General features: G+C 50.1%; 2 protein-coding genes across 2 annotated transcripts; one reads left to right on the forward strand and one right to left on the reverse strand.

The window, feature by feature from the left end:
* Nucleotides 1-554: 554 nt before the first annotated feature.
* Nucleotides 555-7,683, reverse strand: LOC136951458 (A disintegrin and metalloproteinase with thrombospondin motifs 8-like). Its single transcript, XM_067245855.1, has 9 exons — nucleotides 6,940-7,683; nucleotides 5,914-6,153; nucleotides 4,997-5,126; nucleotides 4,629-4,796; nucleotides 4,136-4,428; nucleotides 3,471-3,657; nucleotides 3,088-3,260; nucleotides 2,693-2,868; nucleotides 555-2,418 (listed from the first exon to the last, which is right to left on the reverse strand). Exons 1-9 carry the CDS (start codon nucleotides 7,681-7,683, stop codon nucleotides 1,683-1,685), a joined length of 2,847 nt encoding a protein of 948 aa, XP_067101956.1. The 3' UTR covers nucleotides 555-1,682.
* Nucleotides 7,684-9,213: 1,530 nt separating this feature from the next.
* On the forward strand, nucleotides 9,214-17,612 carry LOC136951486 (A disintegrin and metalloproteinase with thrombospondin motifs 15-like). The gene is made up of 9 exons (XM_067245911.1): nucleotides 9,214-10,164; nucleotides 11,126-11,258; nucleotides 12,554-12,721; nucleotides 12,986-13,269; nucleotides 13,434-13,614; nucleotides 13,732-13,907; nucleotides 14,461-14,636; nucleotides 14,955-15,360; nucleotides 15,766-17,612. Exons 1-9 carry the CDS (start codon nucleotides 9,214-9,216, stop codon nucleotides 16,150-16,152), a joined length of 2,862 nt encoding a protein of 953 aa, XP_067102012.1. The 3' UTR covers nucleotides 16,153-17,612.
* Nucleotides 17,613-23,956: the final 6,344 nt, after the last annotated feature.

The following is a 23,956-nucleotide window of genomic DNA, read 5'->3' on the forward strand; positions in this document are numbered from 1 at the left end:
ATTTGATTGCATATCATTAACAAAACTTTTTTTTTTTATCACAATATGGTTACAAAAACGTAATAAGAAAAGACTTTAGATAATATATATTGTTGAACGTTGAATTCAGAGGCCGATGAACAGACACCTTAGACATGTTTTTGCTAGGCCAGGCCTACTGAAAAGTCTCACCTTTGTCTATATCATTCAACACTAATGGTCTTGTTAGCTGGGTCCTGTTTCAAGTAGGCCTATTATTGTTGTACCCTTTAAGCATTTAAACTGGCCAAAATATCATCAATGTTTGAAGCAATGATGAAGATCTTGTGGCGTACGGTCGTCCTGGGATATAAACTCTGCAGCTATCTGCTGTTGACCATAGACTCCAGTTAAAGGCATCTTTGCGAATGGGTGCGGCGCAGAATCGAGACTTTAGCATCTAGGTCTGTATTGGTTCCTGCAGACATAACAGCTGCCTACGGAAAATGTGAAATGTTGTAATCTATATAACCTAAACAGTAAGATCACATAAGATGAACACATGTTGAATTTAACCGTTTTATTGTAGACGGAGCCTATAAATATCAAAGACAGCAGCATTGCATCGCTAAAAGGTTAAAATATGTCCGTAGTGAAAACTTTACAAAAAATAAATAGCTTGAAAAGGAAGCTGTAAAAGTAATTAACCAGGTCCTTCACTGAAGGGATAGCATGTGTTGTCTCTTTGGGTTTATGACATACTGTATGTGGGAATGATAAATAGACTTAAACACAAAGAGAACTGGAAACAACAGAGCACCAAATGAGCTAAAAAATAATATATCACACACAAAATAAAATTGGTTGATATGCAATGAAAAGTATTTTGTTTGATATAACTTATAACATCTCTATAGTGACTTGCTTCTCAGATGGTCTTCATCCATCCCTACCATCTGCATCAACCTAGGAGGCACCGCTGCTCGTCCCTTGTCTCTCAGGCTGGTTTCTTCTAGAATCCAGATGCAAAATTAGGCTCTTACACAAAGGCTGTTAACTCAGGTTAATGAACACTCATTTCTCAGGTTTATACTACTAACCACCGGCCAGCTAGCCTCTGTCTGGCACGGCGCTGACCACTAGTCTCATGAAGTAACCTAACTGTTTGATTTTATCTTTGTGGCAGTACAAGTGAACCCATTCCTACAACACCACTATGACAGCTAGTTCTATCCTGTATTCTAGGCTGTATTCTAGGCTGTGGTCTAGGCTGGGACGGGGGCTACACTGGGATCTGTTGGTATGAGGGGGAACTGATGTGAGGGGGTGAGTATGAAGAGGAGATGTGGAGAATCTGGCCAGGAAGTTTTCTCTTATAAAGCGAAACAATAATATATATTTTTTATACAGTTTAAAAATGTTATGTACCGCTTGTAACAAAGCAACAAACACAGTACATTTACCTACTTACAAACATGAAACTAGTATCTACAACATGAGGTAGATCTCACTTGGTTCAAACACAATAGTGGTTCTCAAACATTCATGAATTAACAAAAAATCAACTGAGGCTCATGGACTATTAACATGTTATGATGGCACCTGTCCCAGTACTGGTGCACCCCGTTCCCTGTTCTTCTCAAGGCTCAGTCAAGTCAGGTTAGAGGTGGGGGTCAGGTGTTGTCCCTAACCTCCCTCTCCACCACTCCATAGCTCTCCAGTCCTCAGAGACACTCCTGGTTCAGACACTCTCCAGAGACCGGCTCTGGCTGCTTCGCAGGGTCACACCTCTCCTCCGTCACCATCTTCCCGGTGTAGTCCAGACACACCACGCTTCGTTTGCGCTGCCCGGCTCCGCAAGTTCGAGAGCATGAAGACCAGGGTCCCATCTGCCAGATCGGGCAGGGCAGGTCTCCACATGCCCGGATGTCTGAGGGCTTCAGGTCCCTGTCACACTGACTGGACAGGAAACCAGCACTGTCTCGACACTCCACGTTCCTCCTGGACCAGCCAGAACCACAGCTCTTAGAGCACTCTGACCATTCTCCCAGAACCCATTCTGGCATGCCAAATGGCTGGATCATATGCAGGGATGTTTTCCTGTCCTTGGGCTTGATGAATGGTGTGTTCCTAGGGATGAAGAAGGTGTATTTGATCTTGGGAGGGTTTGCATCCATTCCGGTGGCCAGCAGCTGGATGGTGAGAGGCTGGCGAAGCGTCTGGAAGCTCTGGATCCTCTCCAGCGTGGTGGAGGAGCCGCTGTACTTCAGCACTGCCCCCGCCACCGCCACGTCCTGCTCCACCGTGGACACCGAGAAGTTACCGTTCAGCACGTAGCCGCCGTCCTCCCGCCGCACCGCCAGGTAAATGCCGTCGTTCTTCATGCCCCTTTGACTGCGCTGCTTGATGTCAATGTTGGTGGCGCCAGCAGGGATGGTGACCACGTCATCGTAGCCATACCTGCGAGACGGACAGACAGGAAGTTACTGTTACTGACAGACAGGAAGTTACTGTTACGGACAGACAGGAAGCTGTTGTTAGGCTGCTACTAGGGCTCTGGCTCAGAGCCATCTAGCTGTCACACGGTACTTATCCATATGATGCATCATCCAGTAAAAACACGTCTGCTTTGTAAATGTTGACATTTACAACACTTTAACACTGTAGCCAGTTGTTATGATTGTGGCAGGGATTTAGGGTCTGGTTCACAGAGCAGTGCATTCTGTGTCCTTACGTGGCTCTGCTGTGGGATCCAGTGATCTTCCTGCAGCTCAGTCCGGTGCCGCCACACACACCACACTTGTCCATCTTCTTACTGGAGCTGATCACAAGGTCGCAGCCCGCCTTCACACACTGGCCCCGGACACACACCGCCGTGGTGTCTGGACCGCACGTGGTGCCGTCCACCACCTGCACAACACAGAACCACATGACGACACACTCAGTCACACACAACCTCACACACGTACAACTACACACGCAGCTATAGACTATGCACACCCTACACCCAGCTGCACACAGCCGTCAGCACCACTCCTCTCCCAGGTGCAGCTTCATCTGCGGCAGGAGCTGGTTTAGTCCCCAGCCTAGACTGGTGGTCATGAGTGCTGAGTGAACTGGTAGGCTCACCTTGGCCTCAAACACCCTGAATTCGCTGCTGCCTTGGGCCCGGCAGACCAGCTTACACCGGTCCCTCGGAGACACGCCAGTGTACTTAGGGATCCACTGCTTTGCGTTACCATGGAAGTCAAAGTGGACGGGGCGGTTGTACTTCTCACACTGCTCCTCCCTGAAGCTCTTCCCTGGGGTATGAAGGGGGAAGGAGGGGGATGAGGCATGGTCCAACTTCAGTGTAGAAACATTCAAGTCATGAACTTCATTTTCAACTGCACACAACACTACATGCCAAAGACCAACAGAGGACACCAATGAGAGTTCGTGGTAACCAGGTTGTTATGGGTTGTTAGCATCTGCAAACAAAGCAGGCTCCAGTAGAGCTCCCGAGGGCGTACCTTGGTTCTGCTGGCAGGACTGGGTGTTACAGGACTGGTACTTGACTCTCTGGCCTGTGCAGTACTGCCCTCCATTCTCAGGAACCGGATCGGAACACTCCCGATACGAGAACTTGACCCCGCCTCCGCATGTTCTAGAACACTGTTGCCACAGCCCCCAGGCTGCCCAGCCGCCGTCTAACGCCACCTGGCAAAGAGGCACAGCAGAGACCTATTAGAGCTTCCGCCGTCTCCTTGACAACCCCACCACAGTCTGGACTGTAACCGCTGGGTCCTGGCGCTGTGGCTGGGCAAAGGCTCTGCACGCGTGCTCTGTCAGGCTCCAGCAATCCTGACACACAGCCACAACCCACTAACATAACCCACACAGTGTGTGTCTGTGTGTGTGTGAGTGAGTGTGTGTGTGTGAGAGAGAGAGAAAGCGAGAGAGTCAGTGTTTTCCAGAGGTTTTATTAGTGGTTAGCAGTAAGTGCATAATTGTGTCAGCTTGTCTGAATTGATCAAGAGAATCCCACTGAAAGTGTTGACCGGGATCTCTGGTAAACAGAGCCTCTCTAGTAAACAGCCATCTTCTGTAAACAAATGACACACTGACACACTGTCAGGGCCAAACCACATAAAAGCTGCCTAGCCAAGCCATGTAAGGTAAGGCGTTCCAGTCTCACCCGAGGCCGTGAAGCTTCCAGGTGGGACACACACTCCCCGTCCAGGCAGGTGCGGTTGGCTCCGCAGGTGCTGCCGTCGGCCCAGGGGAGGCTGGAGTTCCGGGTGGCGCAGAGAGTGGTACCCTCCTGCCAGCACCACAGCCGGCTGCAGAGATCGCTGGCAGAGGTGTTGGGGCAGCGGAGGTACTCTTCTCCGAAGGCCTGCTGGCACTGGCGGTCCAGATTGAAGGCCACGCCTGGCCTCTCTCTGGGCAGGGGCTGCACTGTCTCCGGGGGGTCAAGCAGACAGTCACCTAGGAGCCAGACAGATGCACAGGTGAATATCATACTAAGAGGAGAGGGTCTTGCAACATCTTGACATCTTATCAATTTGACAAAGATATGGGATTATGTGGCACTGCTCAAACGAACGCCCCATATCCCACCCACCTCAGCCCATACACCAGCCAACAGAACCAAACAGAACCATTCATTCATGAAATGCATGACCTACCATGTCCGTTGTCGAAGAACTCTGTGATGTAGAGGGCGCTGCAGGGTGACCAGGGGAAGGTCTGGTTGAGGTGGACGAACAGAGGAGCCATCATGTGACCTCCTCCCACGTCTCCAAACAGACGCTTACAGGTCGGGAAGTCATCATGGGGCATGCTCAGTACGTGGCCTGATGGGACAGGATGTGAGGTCACTCAGAGAGGCACTGTCTGCTTAGTGAGACTACAGCAAGGCTACACAAAACATCCACAGTCAGGCAGATTCTATCTATACTTTGAGATTGGAATTTAGAGATTAGAGATCAGTTCCACTTTGAATGTTACGACCAAACAGCTGTGCAGGACGAACAGGAACAGGAAGTGGACATACCCAGCTCGTGGGCAGCAGTGTAGGCGGCCTGGAGGCCATTGTCCTCGATGACGGAGCAGCTCCTCTTGGGGTCACACATGGTGCCCACGTCTGCCATGCCCAGCGTGTCACAGCTCTGACCACAGATGTCCTGGACAACAGACAGCAACAGACATCAACAGCAGACAACAGACACAGCTCAGTACCCAGGAACGCGGTCCTCCTCCACACACACAACACAACTGGAGTCTAAAGAGATAAGGCAGGGGCTTGGCATGGCTGCCAAGCCCCCCCTCCCCCCAGGACTCATAGTGAGAGTCTCGCTCAGCAGATGGTCTCTTCTGCTGTACTTGTCTCCTCTGTGTCCCTCTGTTTTCACCATCACATCAAGAAACATGTTTGTCAATGTTTCCATCATAAAAGAAAAGCAGATAAATATTTCTGGCAGTCGGACGAGGCTGCGTGGGAGGAGCTGTGAGGAGTGTCAACGAGATTCCTACAACGTTCCTCTAACAAGTCTGGCCCAAAGATAGATGTTTCCTGGTCCGCCAACCCAAACCACCAGACACAATCTCCCTCCCTGATCCAGAACCCATCTGGACTTATGGCTGGTTGGTCCAGCTCGGCATGGAAGTGTACACCTTGTTCTGCTAAGACATCCCTCACATACCAGCAGAACACGCACTGCAACATGTGCCTCATGGCCTTTCAGGCAAGTCTGGGATGTCCGGTCTTCCTGAGAGGGGCTGGGTTTATTGTCTGGACTGTCAGCATGACGACTAATTTATGGCCACACTAAAGCTAGTAGGGCAGGAAATAAACAAACTGCACTATCAATGTTTCCATTAAGATCAGACACTCGTTAACAGCTGGCTCGCGAGACAGGCAACCACCCCTGACTGTGCACACACACACAAACAGACAGACACACACCCTACCTCTCTAGTGAACAGCACAGCTGTATCATAATGTTGCGGGTGGCGCTGGCTGGGCGGGTTAAAGAGCTGCTGCCAGGAGCAGAAGTTCCTGAGGGCCACGCCGGCGATACTAGAGAGCTGGGGCCCCACCTCGGGGTCCTCCACCAGCAGGACCTGCACCACCACCAGGGTCACCGGGCTCCTGAGACTGGGGTGGCGGTACAGCTGGGCGGTCAGGGACATCAGGGTCAGGATGTAGAGCTGAGAAGGGAACACACACACACATCCACGCACACATAGCAAGACACCACACAACACACACATCCAAAGATTCCATGCACACACATCCACACATACAGACAACAGACACACACAAAAGTTGTTACAAATAAATTAGGAACCATGGTCAAATCTTATGTTTTGGTGATCCTCATTTTTTCTTCTGTTGGCGGTGGTGTTAATGATGGTGATGAAACAGGACTCAGGACTGCAGTGAGTAACTCCCCAGGAATGTGGAACTGAACATAGCTGGCATTGCTGTGCGCTGACTGACCTCAGTTTTCCCTGCTACTATAGGAGGACTGTGAACCCACCCCATTCCCCGTAAGTGCCACCCCCCTTCCTGCTCTGAGGGCAGTATAAGCACATCCACTCCTCCAGAGCCCCCCATACCGCCACCACCACCCCAAGGCTCCTCTAACCTAGCATCCCAGAGGGCGGCAGACAAAACGTGACCACCAAAACAACACATTGCAAGGTGAAACGTGACTGTTTCTGTTACTCATTTTGAACATTGCAATCTTTCATGAATGGTTCATTTTCTTCTCAACGTTTGATTTCTCTGAGATTAATAATAATAGCCTAATTATTATTATGATATGAATTATAATTATAAAACAACGATTGATGCAAAATACTTTTTTTTTTTTTTCGCAAACGTTAACTTTTTGGTGGTGCTATTCGTTAAATAAAGCTACAGCCTTCCAAACAGACAATTTTGAACATGAAAGCCTGCTGTGGACGTGAAAACAAACTTTAAGATCTCACCTGTATTTCGTCTCCATACAAATGAGTCATGGATGCATCGGCCACCACGAGCGTCTCTATAAAGCGCGGTGCTGACACGAAACGTTTCTGCCGCGGTTCGCTCTGCCCGCCTTCCTCAGCTTTGAGAGATGAAGTCTCCACGTCTCGTATTAAAAGATTGTCCTCGTTCAGGCGATCAAAGAGCTCTCCAGGTTTTTTTTGTGACTTCCTCCTCTTGATAACGTGTATCTGTTCATTAGAGCGTTCGAGCCTCCCTGAACCCATAACTTTGGGTTCTATCATGTATTCGTTTCCTTCAGTTATGAATGACCCGATCATGCCGTGACACAAACTGACAGCTACCACGGAGTTCTGTTTGTTGTCCACGGTCCCAGAGAAGAAACAGTCCATCAGGTTCTCTTTGCTTTCTTCCGTATGGTTGATCATCTTGTGCAGGTCCGCCTGTGCTTCGGCCGCTGGGTACCCTCCTTGGTCGGAGCTGCGTAAAATGCTTGGATCTTTTGCTTTAATGCGTTGTATTGTAAGCGAAGACGATAGAAAGCTGGTGTCGGGGACCAAGTTTAGGGTGAAATCTCTTCCGAACGCACTGAGTCTGAAACTCGGCTGCTCCTCACTCCTCTTCCAGAACCGACCGCCTCTCCTGTCTATACGGAGAGGAACGATGTCCTCGGACTCAAAAGAGTTGGAGTCGGCAGTGTTGATAATGCACAGAGCCAAGTAAACTAAACACCACACCGAGCACATCTTCTGTCCTTGTAATCAAAATAAACTCAACGTGTAGGATAAATGTACCGTTACTGGTTGACCATGCGCGCGCAGCTATAATCTCCAAATATAGAAGCCTCAGAATCGTTTGTGATCAGATGGATATCAATCGTTTTATTTCTAGTGTTAAGTAATATAAAAAAAAACAGATTCAACCGTTATAGTATTAATAATGAACTGCCAGTTCCCCTTACTGTATGTTACAGCTTGTTTTAGTCCAACTGTATACAGGCTGCTGGCGTTGTCATCCTATTACTGTAGAACCGGGGGAGCTGCTGGTCAAAGCAACACCGCTGAGGTATATATACTGCGACTCTTCAGACATAAGCGATGTATTTTTGATATCCCTCGTTGCTGGAAACTCTCCTCCCACTCGCGCCTCATGAGAGAGTGTGATAAAGGGGTCCAGTGAGAATGGCCCGACACTCCTCCTCAGAAACAGCCTGACAACCCCGGCCCTATTATTAACTCGGTACAGCGGGGCGTCCATACTACGCATAGCTAAGGGTCCGCCGGTCAGTTATTTCTGAGCTGCTGGTGATTGACAGCTCACATCAGAGCTGCTTTGCGGATGGGTTTCCTCACAGCAAAACAGCCACGGCTCCTTTCAGAGAGCCTCCAGTTAACGTTAAAGCGTTCACATTGATTAATGATTAGGCTATATAATTGCCAAGTTGCAAAGCACACGGAATATGACACTGCAGCTCTAAAGCTACTAAAACATTTTTGGTTCTGTAAAGTATGTCTGAAGCGTGGTTACTGTTGTACCCAGATGTCATGCGTGTAAACTGACTCCGTGCAGTGATCCCAAGGGGCTTCAGGCCAGCTTTTGATGGGGTCCAGTTTGGGACGTTCGAGTCCCCAGTGGCACTGGCACAGTTACACCACCAGGTGTCAGTCTTGTATCTCAGGTGTCACGGAGCCCGGCTGGTGAGGCAGGGAATGAGGAGAGATTCAGGCGCAAACAGGTGTCACTCCATATCAAAATGTTGCCTTTGATGATTGCCTAACGATGGGATTGTTAAAGTGAAAAACAGTTATACACCTTTACTGTCTGGAGAGAGAGGGTGTTTTTAAGGAATAAAAACGGACAACTTGTTTCTTACAGAGTTTTGGATGATGTATGTGCTTTACTGAGAGACATTTCAAGGCTTACTCAGTGGGTGGAGCCGTTTCAGATCGTGCCACATGCTGAGGAGCAACAATAATATTTGCAGAGCCGCAAGTGGTTGAGGTCGCAGCGCGCAGGGAGATCCTGTCCCAGCACCTTCCCGCATGATGACAATACTTGCTGTTTATACAGTCCTAAACGCCCAGACCATAGAGGAGAGGCTGGGTGCGGCGGAGCGGTACAGGATGGTAGTAGGTCTCATCCCACATGCATCTGCACTCAGAATTCGCACGAGAGCAGTTCTGTGCCTGTTGTAGGTCATGGTTTTGAGTTCATCATCGCAAACGGACGCACGAAGATCAAAAACTTGAAAGGTGTTCTCCGCGCAAACAGCAAAGATGTCTCTATTTATGAGATCATTGTTTTTGTTTATGGATGTCCTGTTATTTGCTGAATTTACCTCTAGTATGGAGGTAGATATTTGCGTACCCGTTCGAATGGATCAACAACCCGGAAAGCATTCCGGTCGTGGACAGGAGAGGATTAGTGACAATGAAGTTGTATTCAGAGTTAGCGCTTTCCAGCAGGAGTTTATCCTCAGCCTCAGACAGGATTCCCATTTCTTGGGGCCAGGCATCGCCCCGGAAAGCGGCACCTCAGCTCCTAACTCCTCTGAGTTGAGAAGCTGCTTCTACTCCGGTGACGTTAACGCGGACCGGGATTCCTACGTTGCCCTCAGTCTTTGCAAAGGTCTCCAGGGCGCGTTCTCCTACGGGGGCATGGAGTATTTTATTAGTGTGAATAAGAACGAGACTTTTTCGGAACATTCAACCAGTTTTGAGCGAACTCACGTCATCCGCCGGCGGGGACGCTCTGAATCAGGTAACAGTCCCAGTAGCAAGTGTATGGTGGGACCCGGATCAGAATTCAACATCTCTGGGTCTTTGGAGAAATACAGGCACAGGGGAGGCCCGGAGGGTGGCGGACTGTCAGATAACGCGCCGTGGAGCCTGAGCCGGTCACGGAGGTTTGCCTCGGTCCCCAGGTTTGTGGAGGTTCTTGTGGTGGCGGATGAGTCCATGGCCAAGTTCCACGGTGACGACTTGAAGCAATACCTGCTAACGCTGTTGTCGGTGGCGGCGCAGCTTTACCGGCACCCCAGCATCCTCAACTCCATCAACCTGGTGGTGGTGGGTTTCATGGTCATTAGCGAGGCGGACAAGGGTCCGAAGGTCTCCAGCAACGCAGCTGTCACGCTCAGGAACTTCTGCTCCTGGCAGAAGAAGATCAACAAGCACAGCGACGCCCATCCAGAGTACTGGGACACGGCCATCCTTTTCACCAAGCAGGTATGAAGGTGCTGTTCTGGATCTCGTTCACATGTGTTCTGGAAAAGCCTCAGTATCAACACTGGCACTCACTCCAGGAGAGTTTGTTTTGCAGCTGTTAGAGGAGAGTGTGATGATCTCAGCCATGTTTGTGTGGTTGTGTCACTGTGTTACTGTGTGTCTGTGTAATGTGTTAGTCTGTACAATAGCTTATGTGAAAGTGTTAGAGTAAAGTCTTAGCAGTGGACCAGGGGTGAGTCACGTTTCCCCTCACTGGTACACCTCAGGGAAGGAATGGGAAGTATCAATTTCTGTGTGATGATGTAAACCTGCCTGCAAGTATCCAGCTGTGAGTGTTTTGTCTTGCTCCTCCCCTCCTCTCCTCTTCTGTTCCCTGGTCTCCTCTCCACCTCGCCACCCCTTTACTAAAGCAGTAAGCTAGGAAACAGCCTGTCAGATGTCTGTAATGAAGCACTGAGGAAGTAGAAAGCAGCCTGAAAAAAACAGCCTGTAACAACACTGCCTGGGATGAAGCAGTCATGAAGCAGTAATGAAGCAGTGTGAGAGAGTGCAGAGGGTCAGAGGTCACGGGGAGAACTAGGGTTCGCTGCCTCAGCAACCCTGCAGCAGACACGTACCCTTATGATATAATCCCTGGCAGAATGCTTTAAGACTGCAGCACAGGCCCAGAGTTGCAGATATTCACAGAGAGCGAGAGATTGGCACAGGGAGTGACAGTGTGTGTGTTTATGTGTGTGTGTGAGTGAGTGAGTGAGTGTGTGTGTGTGTCAGCGCTAGAGAGAAAGAGACAGAGATAGAGAGAGGAAGTGGGATCAGAGATGAAATATGTGTTTCTCATATAGAAGAGGGAGAGGCATATAGTGTGTGTGTGTTTTATCATGTGTTTTACGAGGTTAAATCAAGTTTTAGTCATGACCCGTCTGACCCTGTCCTGGATAATGACACAGTTGTGTACCTTCAGGACCTGTGTGGGGCGTCTACCTGTGACACGCTGGGCATGGCGGACGTGGGCACCATGTGTGACCCCCGGAGGAGCTGCTCCGTCATTGAGGACGACGGCTTGCCCTCCGCCTTCACCACCGCCCACGAGCTAGGTCAGTAACACCTGCTGTCTTTTGTTGCTTTTCTAAGACCACTCCTGTTCATTGGCTGAACACCTCAAAGCAGAGGGATGGCGATACATGGTGGAAGTCCCTACAGTGTGCAGGCGTTTCAGTTGAGCAGCTAACTGTTTACCCGGCCCGCCTTGTGACACAAATCAAGTGGACCTTCTCCTTTCTACAGAAGATAACAGTGTGTGATCTCAAAGTAGAGGTTTGTTTAACATGGACCTCAGGGCAGCGGGCATCTGCTCCTGTGTTGATAACCCTCTGCATGGTCTGTACTGTGATACTGTAACTGTACACTGTGGCCTATCCACTCAAGCAGAAAGGAGCAGGGATGTTTAGCTTTAATGACAGTGCGTGTAGTAGCCGTGCTCTCTGTGTAGTGAGTCCATGTGTGGACGCCCCAGGCTTCTCTGACACCTCATGCATGTGCACCATCAGATTACACTGATCTCTTACATGTGGTCAGGAGACAGAGAGAGGGAGGAGGGGCGGGGAAGGGAGGGAGGGAGAAGAGAAGAAAAGGAAGGAGAAACGGAGAGGAGAAGGAGGGAGGATGGGAAATGGAGCGGGAAGAGCAGAAGGTAACAGCAGAGAGGGATAATAGAGGGAGAGGAGAGAAAGAGGGAGTTGAGAGAGGAGAGAAGAGAGAAGGTGCTTGCACTCTTTCCTCACTGTCTCGTGTGATTAACTGGCTGTCACTCACGCCACGGTCCGGCTGACACAGAGAGGTTTTCTAGTCAGGCCTGGCCTCCCTCACTAAGGGCTGGCAGGCTGGGGGGGCGGTTGAGTTGAGCAGAGGCAGGGATGAGCAGAGCTGAATCAGCGGCGGGCCCAGGGGCTGCAGTAAAGTCTGGCCCAGGAGGAGTTCCAGTCCAGATGTGGAAGTGCTTCCAGATGAGAGCGGCCCCGAGGGGGCTTCGCTTTTACGGTGCCCACATACATGATGTCATCACGCCCATGTCCCTTCAAAGCCAGCCCTCCTACACTCACTTTGCTCTGGCGATGTCATCCACTGTTTGTACAGGACTGTGCGTGAAGCGCATCATGGGAAACCATTACACCGCCTCCCTTGTGTGAGTGTGTGTGTACGTGTGTGAGTGTGTGTGTGTTTGTTAGATCCGAGTTCAATCACCGACCTGTTCAAATGACTACAGGTTGCTCCCAGACGTATGGTGATATTTTACTTATGTTCCAGTTATGTAACCGAACATTTGGTATTATCATGCCACTGTAATACGTATGTTCTGATTGGCTGATCCTGTGGTGTCCTATCCGATCAGGGCACGTGTTCAACATGCCGCATGACAACGTGCGAGCATGTGAGGATGTGTTCGGGAGGCAGAGGGACAATCACATGATGTCGCCCACGCTGATCCAGATCAGCCGCCACAAGCCCTGGTCGTCATGCAGCGCCGCCATCATCACCGACTTCCTGGACCGCGGACACGGTCAGTCACTTCCTGTCCCAGTGTCACTGTTTCCTGTGTTTGTCTCCTCCAGTTCCCACAGTCTCACATCCTAGAGATGCCAAGATTAGTCTGAATACTATTAACAAATTTAAAGATAAAACATTTCTGATAGATTTTTTTTAATGTATTTCCATAAAGTAGTCCACTGTTCTATAGTATATCAGCATAGTGCTGTACTATATGTCTCTGCTAGACCAACCTGAGCAGCAGCCAGTGTGTTAACATGTGTGTTAATGATACCAGGTGACTGTCTGCTGGATCAGCCTGCAAGGCACCTCTCCCTGCCAGACAGCTTGCCAGGCAGCAGCTACAGCCTGCCCCGGCAGTGTGAGTTAGCCTTCGGCTTGGCCTCCAAGCCCTGCCCCTACATGCAGCCGTGCTCCAAGCTGTGGTGCACAGGGCAGGCGCGGGGCCAGCTGGTCTGCCAGACCAGACACTTTCCCTGGGCTGACGGGACAGGCTGTGGGGGGGACAGGGTCTGCTACCGGGGGGGCTGCACCCACAGGAACAACACAAGCCAACCCAAGGTGAGCTGGAGGGAGGTCCTGCCCCAGGGATTAGACCCAGAGAGCACCATATGAGATTACCTATGAGATACTTTTCAAAGATTTTGTGCAAAGTTCTAGAAATGTGTGTGTTTGTGTGTGCATTCATGTGTGTTTGCGTGTATGTGTTTGTGTTCCCATGGCAGGTGGATGGGCGCTGGGGGAAGTGGGGTGGCTTCGGCCCGTGTTCTAGGACCTGTGGTGGAGGGGCCCAGCTGGCCAGGAGGGAGTGTGACCACCCAGCACCAGAACACGGGGGGAAGTTCTGTCAGGGTCTACGGATTCGGTACCGGTCCTGCAACCTGGAGCCCTGTGCATCACGCAAAGGTAAGGACCCCTGGAGGACCACACACACACACCTGTCTCACGCACGGATCAGTGCTTTGCCCAGCATGTTCAAACAGCATGTGTTCCCCCCCCCCCCCCCCCCCCCCTCACACACAGGGAAGACATTCCGGGAGGAGCAGTGCGAGGCGTTCAACGGTTTCAGCCTGAACACCAACCGGCTGAGCTCCTCCGTGGTCTGGGTGCCCAAGTACTCGGGCGTCTCACCCAAGGACAAGTGCAAGCTCATCTGCCGGGCCAACGGCACTGGATACTTCTACGTCCTGGCTCCTAAGGTACTACCTGGCTAGAACCGAGTAGAACCAGACTGCATCTGCTCTTCTCTGCACGGCCAACTAGCCAGACTGTACTGATTCCTATGAATTATTTTAAGAAGGCACAAGCTCTTTTAATTACATTAGACTTTTTGTCTGAGAGAAATGGAGGTGGAGAGAGAGCATAGCTGAGAGTCAGGAGGCCAGAAGAAAGAGAGGGTGGGGGGGAGCAGAAAGCAGAGCGGGGCAGTGTTACTAACAGCTGTAAGCTGTCAGCTCTGTTTACTGTGTCAGTACTGAAACAGGGTGTTGCATCAATACCAGCCAGGCCCCTGATCCTGGTTGTACCTTCTAGCTTCTGCTCTGACATTCAGGTTTAGTTACAGCAGCTTCTCTGTCCTGTCCCCTCTTCCCTTTCTACCTCCCTCTCACACTTTTCCTTCATTCTCTCTCTCTCTCTCTCTCTCTCTCTCTCTCTCTCTCTCTCTCTCTCTCTCTCTCTCTGTTTTTTCTCTCTCTATCTGGTTTCCTCCAATCTTTCTCTATTTTTCTCTCCTGTCTCTGCTCTCCCCAGGTGGTGGATGGGACCCCCTGCTCCCCAGACACGGCTGCCCTGTGCGTCCAGGGGAGGTGTATCAAGGCTGGCTGCGACGGCAAGCTGAGCTCTTCTAAGAAGTTTGACAAGTGTGGCGTCTGCGGCGGAGACAACCAGAGCTGCAGGAGGTTCTCCGGCATATTCTCCAAGCCCATGTAGGTGCTCTGCCAACTCTGCCTACAAACACCACAATTCTCATCTCGTAGGTTTTCTTTTCTGATGTCTGGAAATGTATGTGGTAAGATATTGTTACTGAAAATCTCAGATGACCATCATAACCCTAACTTTAAGGATGCTCGGTGCAGCACACAGCTGTTACACATGCCTGGTCTACCACACACACCAGTCTTTTCACTAACTATTACGTTGTTAGAGTTTTAATAATCAAGTAAACCATTACAAAGCAGGACTGTCACTATAGTTACTCGTACCTTCCAATAAGGTCCCTAACTCCTCGTCCGTCCTTTCTACAGACACGGCTACAACTTTGTGGCTAAGCTGCCTGTGGGCGCCACAAACATTGACGTCCGCCAGCGCGGCTACCGGGGATTGGTCAATGATGACAACTACCTGGCGTTGCGTGACGCGCGGGGGCGCTACCTCCTGAATGGGAACTACGTGGTGTCGGCGGCGGAGAGAGACGTGCTGGTGCCCGGCGGCCTGCTGAGGTACAGCGGCACCTCCATCTCCGTGGAGACGCTGCGTGGCACGCGGCCGCTGCAGGAAGCGCTCACCCTGGAGGTGCTGTCCGTGGGCAGGATGACTCCTCCTCGCATACGCTACTCCTTCTACCGGCCAGGGGAGGGGAGGAGCAAGGACGAGCGGAGGGGGGGGGAAGAGGAGAGGAGCCGCAACAGTGTTCTGATGGACAGCAACCAGGTGGAGGGGAAAGGGATGGAGAGAGAGAAGGAGAGGGGGAGGGAGAGAGAGAAGGAGGGTGGGAAGGAGAGAGAGAAGGAGAGTGGGAAGGAGAGAGAGAAGGAGAGTGGGAAGGAGAGAGAGAAGGAGGGTGGGAAGGAGAGAGAGAAGGAGGGTGGTAAGGAGAGAGAGAAGGAGGGTGGGAAGGAGAGAGAGAAGGAGGGTGGGAAGGAGAGAGAGAAGGAGGGTGGTAAGGAGAGAGAGAAGGAGGGTGGGAGGGAGAGAGAGAAGGAGGGAGGGAAGGAGAGAGAGAAGGAGGGTGGTAAGGAGAGAGAGAAGGAGGGTGGTAAGGAGAGAGAGAAGGAGGGTGGGAAGGAGAGAGAGAAGGAGGGTGGTAAGGAGAGAGAGAAGGAGGTTGGGAGGGAGAGAGAGAAGGAGGGAGGGGTGGAGAGGAGGGTGGTTGGGTTTTGGGAGGCGGGGGGGTGGGGGGACTGCTCAGTGAGCTGTGGCAGTGGTGTGCAGCACAGGGCGGTGCAGTGCCAGGGCCCTGCAGGGGGGCCTGCCCCGGACTGTGACCCCCTCCTCAGACCCCCAGGCAGCAGGGTCTGTGGAGGCCCTTGCCCCCTGTGGGAGGTGGGACCTTGGTCACTTTGCTCCAAGAGCTGTGGCCGGGGCTTCAAGCGACGCCAACTACTCTGTGTGACTCAGACGAGGATGAACTTACCCAGGGAGCACTGCTCCGGACAGAGGAAGCCTCAGGAGCTGGACCTGTGTAACCTGGGGCCCTGCTCGAGCCAGGGGATCCTGTCATGAACCCTGGTTCTGCCCTGGCCCTTGGACCATGTAGCCCTCCTCTGGATCCTGAGAACCTGGGGCCTTACCCTTGTCCCTAGGGCCCTGTCCTGGAGGATGAGGTTGTTAGGAGAGTTACGAGCCTCACAGACATGGAGAGGTGGACATGTTCTCGTCCTGAGACAGTAAGATAGGGATGCAATATGTCTGCTGAAGGACATGGGACATTAAGGTCATGAGTGTGCCACTGGACCTGGAACCCTCCAGTCTGTCTGCTCCACCTGTGATTGGATACTGCTGAGTGCATGAGACTGCAGGGAGAATGGACTGAATGTGTTTGAACTCCATAAAGGGTATGGAAAAGAGGGACAACGTGTTAGATCATATCTTTTTGACTTTTATGGTCCACTTACCTCTAGCAGGACAACACACACACACATAAACCTTTTTTTACAAAGAATTACAAAGACATGCTGGTCTAAGTTTAGGCCAAGTTCTTACACAACCAGTTAAATCAATCAATCACTGGATTTCATACATTGGAGTGAAATGCGAAACAGCTTGCACTCTTTATCTGGGGGTTTGCTTTACCCCATGTTTATAAGAACACGAAACATTATAATTGGTTTATTAGTACTGCTCTATGAACAATGTATCTATTTTGGTTCATGTATCAGTTGTATATGCCATTGCTAGTGTACATGTGGCTTAATGGAAGCCATGCTTTGTCGGCACGTTTCCTGCCAAAGACACGAGCCTGGTGATCAGAGAAGCCTCAGAACTGCTACAGTGTGTTCCGGAGAAGAACTGTTAGAACACTGTCCCAGGGTTCCCTCATCTGCCTCTCTCTTCCTTCCCCCACATCCTGGCTCTCTCACTGTCCTGAGCCATTCCAGGATCCACCCAGCTGAGCCATCCAGTACCCAGACTGAGGGACAAACATACCTACTTTTCTGTATACTGTGCCGTATAGAACCATGTAAAGTGAGTGTAAAGACCTTACAAGTGTATATAGCAGTAATAGGTGAGCTGAAAGACATGACCGTTGTTCTGTATATAGGGCCTCACAGATGTAGACAGTGAGGGGTAGGTCTAAACTGGCATCTGGATTCATTCTGTTGCCTTCGTGTTCTTCTGTTGATGTTGCAGTGATACTACCTGATGAGTCGGCTTGCCTCCTTCACAGACTCATCACTCTGACATCATCAGCGGGGATGTTTCTCTCTGCTCATTTCTCTACTGGTTTCTCCACTATTCTCTCCAGTCCAGACAGTCGCTACAAAGTCTCGACAAGAAGCAGATCGCTTTGCTTTAAACTCTGGTCTTATCAGACATCACATGGAGCAGTGGTGGGTTCCTCCTCTCTTCTTTATCTCAACTCCTCCTTTCTCATCTGTTTTTCTTGTGTTTCTGTACAATTGATCCTCTGTGAGCGTATACTGTGTATACATCTCTGTAGCTGTGTACAAATACATCAACAAGCCGTGTGTTTTTTTGTTAACAGTAAAACTTTACATTACAAAAAACGGTATTCTTTAATTTCGTTATGAGGAAATGAGTAGCCAGCCAAGCCCCAGCCCCAGCCGTAGCCCCAGACCCAGCCATAGCCCCAGACCCGGCCATAGCCCCGGCCATAGCCCCAGCCATAGCTCCAGCCCCAGCCAAGCTCCAGCCCCAGCCATAGCCCCAGCCATAGCCCCGGCTATAGCCCCAGCCATAGCCCCAGCCAAGCTCCAGCCCCAGCCATAGCCCCAGCCATAGCCCCAGCCCCGGCCAAGCTCCAGCCCGAGCCAAGCTCCAGCCCCAGCCATAGCCCCAGCCATAGCCCCGAATATAGCCCCAGCCATAGCCCCAGCCCCGGCCATAGCCCCAGCCATAGCCCCAGCCCCAGCCAAGCTCCAGCCCCAGCCATAGCCCCAGCCATAGCCCTAGCCCCAGCCAAGCTCCAGCCCCAGCCATAGCCCCAGCCATAGCCCAAGCCCCAGCCCCAGCCATGCTCCAGCCCCAGCCATAGCCCCAGCCATAGCCCTAGCCCCAGCCAAGCTCCAGCCCCAGCCATAGCCCCAGCCCCAGCCATAGCCCAAGCCCCAGCCCCAGCCATGCTCCAGCCCCAGCCATAGCCCCAGCCCAGGATGGTTGATCGCACACACTCATTCAGGCTCAGGCTGGGTGCTGATTCAGAGCCTGGTGAAGTTAGGCTGTAACAGTCATTTAGTGTCAACCTCTTCCCTGGCCTCATTGACAGCTCTGGCCATGCCCACGTCTCATTCTCTGCTTTGAAGCCACGCTCTCAATTTTCCATCCTTCAGACTCTCCAGATCTCTGAAACTGTATAAACTTAATAGCGTGTGAATTTGTGGAATTATAATAGGAAAATCAGTGTGTGAATGGTACTCAAGTATATCCCACGTTTGTAAATGTCAACATTGGCAGCCAGGTGGTCAGCTAACAATTTCCATGAGAAAAACGGTTAAATCTGGAGGTACAGAGAAACACAGGTAAACTGGCTAAAACGTAACTGTTTGCTTCATGTTTTATTGACAATAACGTACTGTGTTCTGGGAGCATGCTGGCTCGGAACAGGGCTTTCCCTTAGGAAAGATGTTGCTACCAGTTTTATAGGAACTTTACTTCGTTCCAGACCCAGCAGGTCTTTGGTTTGGTTTCCTGGACCTTCATCAACATGTGCTCTCCTCCTATAGCACCGTCAATATGGAGGCTGTATTGAGCAAACACAGAGCTGTATAAGGGATAAACCCCAGGCGGAAATCACATTAACTGCTTCACACCACGGAGCAGGGCCCAAACAGACACCCTGTCAGCGGGAGAAAAGATCCCCTCCATCTTCCCCCTCTCATCTCCCAGTCCCCCCTATTCACCCTCCTCTCACGTGGCTTACTGCCTCGAAGGGTTAACGAGCTGCTCTGGAGGGCCATTGTGGCCCAACAGTACCCAGCGTCCTCCCCTCTCCTAACACCCTCCACTGGCCGGGCAACACAGATAACCCTGCTAATCACTCTGACCAGCGTGTCAGAGCTGAGGGCATTGGGACCAGGGTGGGCCTCTTGTATAATAGCGGTCTCTATGCATCTATCGGTTCTGTTGTGTTTTGGAGTCCATTTTGTTTAAAGCTCATCAAAAAATAGAATTTGAGTCAATATGAGTACACTCCTCAGTAAACTTGAATTGCACTTTGTTTGGGTCTTTTGGGGTTTATAAAGGTTTTCAGTATTGGTTCATACACAGTACGTTTACAATATGGGTAGGTGCTACAACCACTGTTCAGGGTGCACATTCATGTATAAAATGTGGTTTATACAGGATCATACTGAGGGTTCATATAGGTTCACAGTACTATGCAGTACTACCAGGGTAGAGGGGTCTACTGTATTATTGAATTAACTGTTTATGTCCTCATTGCGGGATAGGATAGGATAGGATGCGGTAGGAGATCAAATAACTCATAAACAACCTCTGCTGGCGCCTGTGTCACCAAGCCACATCCTGACTGAGGTCAGGGAGAGGGTGAGGGAGGGAGAGGAGAACGAGGACCATCTTTCTGGATGTCGCATGGTTGTGTCATCCTCTGTCTCTGTAAATCACTGGAATGCAAAGATGAGGGGAGGAGAAGAGAGTTATGATGATGTCTTCCTCTGGAGTGCTCCTGCACAGATCTGGGGTGAAGTTCACATGCAGGCTGTTTTACTCAGAGATCTGGGAAGAGTTGGTACTCGGGGCATTGAGGACTTCTGCCAGGTTACCATCAGGACAGAGGCTTATAGGGAACTCAGAAATCTGTTCTGCTGTGAGCAGAGTGGAGTTTCTCCACTGAGAAGCAAGGAGCTGTCAGAAGTATGTCTCACCCTCACACCCCCATATAGCACCTGTTTCGCTCCACAAAGGCAAGCATGAAGAAAACATCCTTCAGAATTGCAACTGTGTGTTTTCATGCAGCTAAAATTAAATGTAGTGGGAAACAGTCTGCCTGGGTCCTGGTCTGGGTCTTAGTTTCCAGATAGTCTGCGGCCTTGTCTGTGTCATGGTCTACAGATATTCAGGGTTCTGGTCTGGGTCCTGGTCTGGCTTTAGGTCTACAGAGAAAAACGAGGTCCTGATTTGTAGAGAGAGTCTGCCTGGGTCATGATGATCACAGCCTCAAAGGCAGCCAGCCAGCTGAAAACATGAACAATGGAAGCTCCACTCGCATGCGAGGCGCTGCACAATTTGAACGCCTGCTCACCCTTACACAACAAAGGCGCCTGTTGTTATCTTAAAGGGGTGGGAGCAACGGATGGAACGGATGGATGGCAGGAGTCCACTGGGGATAGAGGGATGCTAGGCAGCTTTAACCCCTCCTCCTTGGTGCTTTGCCATGGCATTTCTTCACTTAGATACACAACACACACCTTAGTACACGTACACACATAAACACACATCATGTTCTCAATCATACTGCTGACAAAACTGAGAGGGAGAGAGAGAAAGTGAGAAAAAAAGAGAATTGGAGAAAGTTCCTCTGTGTTACTCTCTTGGGGTAAACTCACAGAGAGCCAGGGTGTGTATCATAACACTGGGCTCTGCCTGGTAAACACTATCACACTGGAGTAACTCCTCCAGGGCAGTATGAAAGAGAGACCAATAGGGAGAGAGTGGAGGGGCGGTGTTCCAGAGGGTGGTTGTTCAGAGAGGCGACTAGGTGGAAGGTTGTCATCATGAAGGTCCAGGAAAGGACTGGAGACTGTGGCTCTTCTGTCTCAGACACCACATCAGAGGCAGCCTAATTAACTGCTGCTTGGTTCTGTCCAACTGGGCAGCGACTCCCTGATGTCCAGCCCTGTGTCTGTGGTCACTCATTCAGACCACAGCATGTTGCTGTTGTGCATGGCTGACCGGGGTTTAAACCCTACTTTGTTTCTATGCAACAAGACTGTCTAAGTCTGTCAAGCTTACCAAGTAAGTCACATAGTAGTTTAGAGATCTTAGGGCATGGCAGAGGAGTGGTTTACAGAGTCAGATGTAGTAACACATGACAAACAGACTTGATGAGGTAGGATCCCTTCTGATGGCAGCTCTACTTTTGATCTCTGTGATGAAACAAATCTGTTCCAACTTGTTGCTAGGGAAAGTTATCATGAAGATGAGTCTACACGTGCACTCTTACTATTATCCCACTTCACACGCCCACCAACCCTGTCCAATAGCAGGGTTGGTGGTAATACTGAAGATTTGGGGGACAGGAAGACAGCCGCCAAGGTACAGCCTGACAGCCTGCATCAGTGGTTACTGTCCTGTTGGGACATCAACATGAAAACTCCAGAACATCAGAACTATAAGGCACCACATCTTGAATTTCAAAACTTTAGAACATCACATCTTAAGGACATCAGAACATCAATTGTCAGAATCTCAAGAAAAGTAGAACCCAGGCCCAGCTGCCACACTGCCACACTGTATTAGTTAGAGAGACGCCAACATCAGAACATCAAAAAAAACAGCAGAATATCAGAATATTAAAACATCAATCAGCATTTCAGCACAAGCAAGAAATCCCTGGATGAGGTAATCCTCCGAAGCCTGGCCCAACAGGGAGGTCTGAACAGGACAGACCACAGGATGGCTGACTGACAGGGTGGACTAGGAAAGGCTAAAGGTTCGAGTCTGGCCTTTGATCCATTCAGCACTATCATATACCACTGCCAGCCTGACTCCAGCTCCAACATGACGAAGTAGTGGGGCAGCAGATTATTCAGTACAGGTGCAGGTACAGACCAGTTCACATTCAGAATGGATGATGAAATTTGCTGATGCTGAGATTGATAGGTGAGAGTTCTGGTGTTTTAAAAGGCATATATATAGATGTCAATACCATTCAGAGCTATGTTTCTCTACCACTCAGTCTCTGTGTCTATCTTTCTCTCTCCTCACTACCTCCACCAACCATCTCTCTCCCTCTTTCTCCACCTATCATTCTCTCCTTCCTCTAAGACATATTCTTCCGACATTTTCACAGCCTGTTAATCCCAGCATTCCCTGCTGTGGGTCAAGCCTGCATGGAGCGGAACCTTCTCTGTCTCTCCAGATAACTTTCAGCTGTCTCACGTCGTCATTCCAGCCCGATGATGGAATAACAGCAACCAGGCAATGCTCCTCAATAAATCCCACTGACTCTCGGGAGGCATGTTTTTCTGCTGGACAGACTGGTGATTGACACCTCAGGAGTCACGTGTGAGGACCACGGCACCATGACCATAATATGAAACTGATAAACGCCTTGAAAACCAAACCCACATTCCTTTGCAGTGATCCCAGTGGTGCAGAAATGTTGTGAGCTCATACAGGTCGGTACGTGAGTGAAACCAAACTCTGCAGTGATGTCACATCTGGGCCCTAGAGAGCAGGCGGGGTTACACCTCTACGCACAAGCCTGTTGGCTAGCGGTTAATCCGGTCGAAGCACAGCCACGCAGACCAACTAACACACAAGTGTGTTCAACATTACATGGTGGAGACATAACACGGGGGGGCCAGGGAGGGCCTCCTGAAGGCTCTACAAACACCAGCATGAGCTCATGAGAGAGTTGTCCACAAGCCCCAGCCCCCCCCTGAGAGACCGTGAACACACACCATTCATCACCAAACAGAAATGCAGACTGTTTAATCTGTATACGATGCAAATCATTAACCCTGTGCGATCGATTAGATGCAACCAAAGTGAAACACCAATCCTATTTTCTGCCAGCCGCAAATTCTGATTATTGATAGCTGTTGTGGTAATGGAAGTAATCAATAAAGATTTGAAGACCCCACCCATCCATCTGACTCCGCCACAGTCAGCTGCCCATCCATCAGACCCCGGCAGCAGCTTAATATCCAACAATCCATTAGCCTAACAGGGAGGGGCAGCTAAGTGCTGCTATGAGACTCGGGGGAGTCCTTAGTCAGACTGAGACATGGCAGTTGGATCTAGAGGCAGAGCAACGGGCTCTGGAGACAGAGCAACTAATGATACAGACAGAGCAGAGACTGGAGCTAGACACAGCAGACAGGTGTTGAGACCTAAAGTGATGCCATCAACAGAAGACAACTGAGGTAATTGTCAGTTACATAAACAATGATTATAACAAGACAACTACTTCTGTCTTCAGCAAAGTTACATCATTACAGGCTGCACTAGCTGAAGGAGCTGGCCGGGGTAGGAGAAGAGGAAAATAGACTAGAGGAAAGGAGAGGAGAGGCGAGGAATAGAGATGAAGCAGTGAAAATATTCTGTTCTCTTTGTGTTTTGAACTAGCTTCATCCATCACCTGATGAAGAGAACCACATTTGTAATAATATCTCATTAGAACAGAACCAATCCTCTCCTGTCTTTTCCTCCCCCTTGCCTGGTAAACTAACAACTCAACATGTTTTTGTAAAACATTTCAATAGCACAGTGCTGTTCAGACAAACTTGCAACAGACAAAGCAGATAGTGTTGTTTGACTGGTGTGGCTCCACTGAAAAGCCCTCTGTTATTACAGGAATCCTGGAGGAGAGGAGAGGTACAGAGAAAAGATGTGAAACTGAGAAGAAAGAATTGTTCATTATTGTTGCCTCACCCTGAAATAAAAACTAAATCTCCAGGATCAAAAGTAAACAATGACACATTTGATCCTCACATCATCTCTTATGGAAGAGGAGAATCACCCAGCAACCATGTGGCTTCCATCCACACAGACATGTGAAAATATGCACGCATGTGTGGCTAATAAAGATCACTTAATTAGTCCCCGGCATCTGCCTTAGCGTCATCTGACTTTAGCTTCCTACTCATCAATGCTATCATGA

Source organism: Osmerus mordax, chromosome 11 (genome assembly GCF_038355195.1).
Source record: "Osmerus mordax isolate fOsmMor3 chromosome 11, fOsmMor3.pri, whole genome shotgun sequence".
NCBI lineage: Eukaryota > Metazoa > Chordata > Actinopteri > Osmeriformes > Osmeridae > Osmerus > Osmerus mordax.

What these genes read in the sequence shown, in the direction of transcription:
- LOC136951458 (XM_067245855.1), bottom strand. Translation starts at nt 7,683, where the DNA reads ATGTGCTCGGTGTGGTGTTTAGTTTACTTGGCTCTGTGCATTATCAAC. An exon ending in TGGAAGCTTCACGGCCTCGG is followed by an intron (nt 3,658 to 4,135) that starts GTGAGACTGGAA and finishes CCTCTTTGCCAG; the next exon opens with GTGGCGTTAGACGGCGGCTG. An exon ending in GGATCCCACAGCAGAGCCAC is followed by an intron (nt 2,419 to 2,692) that starts GTAAGGACACAG and finishes TCCGTCTCGCAG; the next exon opens with GTATGGCTACGATGACGTGG.
- LOC136951486 (XM_067245911.1), top strand. Translation starts at nt 9,214, where the DNA reads ATGTCTCTATTTATGAGATCATTGTTTTTGTTTATGGATGTCCTGTTA. An exon ending in CCATCCTTTTCACCAAGCAG is followed by an intron (nt 10,165 to 11,125) that starts GTATGAAGGTGC and finishes GTGTACCTTCAG; the next exon opens with GACCTGTGTGGGGCGTCTAC. An exon ending in ACAACACAAGCCAACCCAAG is followed by an intron (nt 13,270 to 13,433) that starts GTGAGCTGGAGG and finishes TTCCCATGGCAG; the next exon opens with GTGGATGGGCGCTGGGGGAA.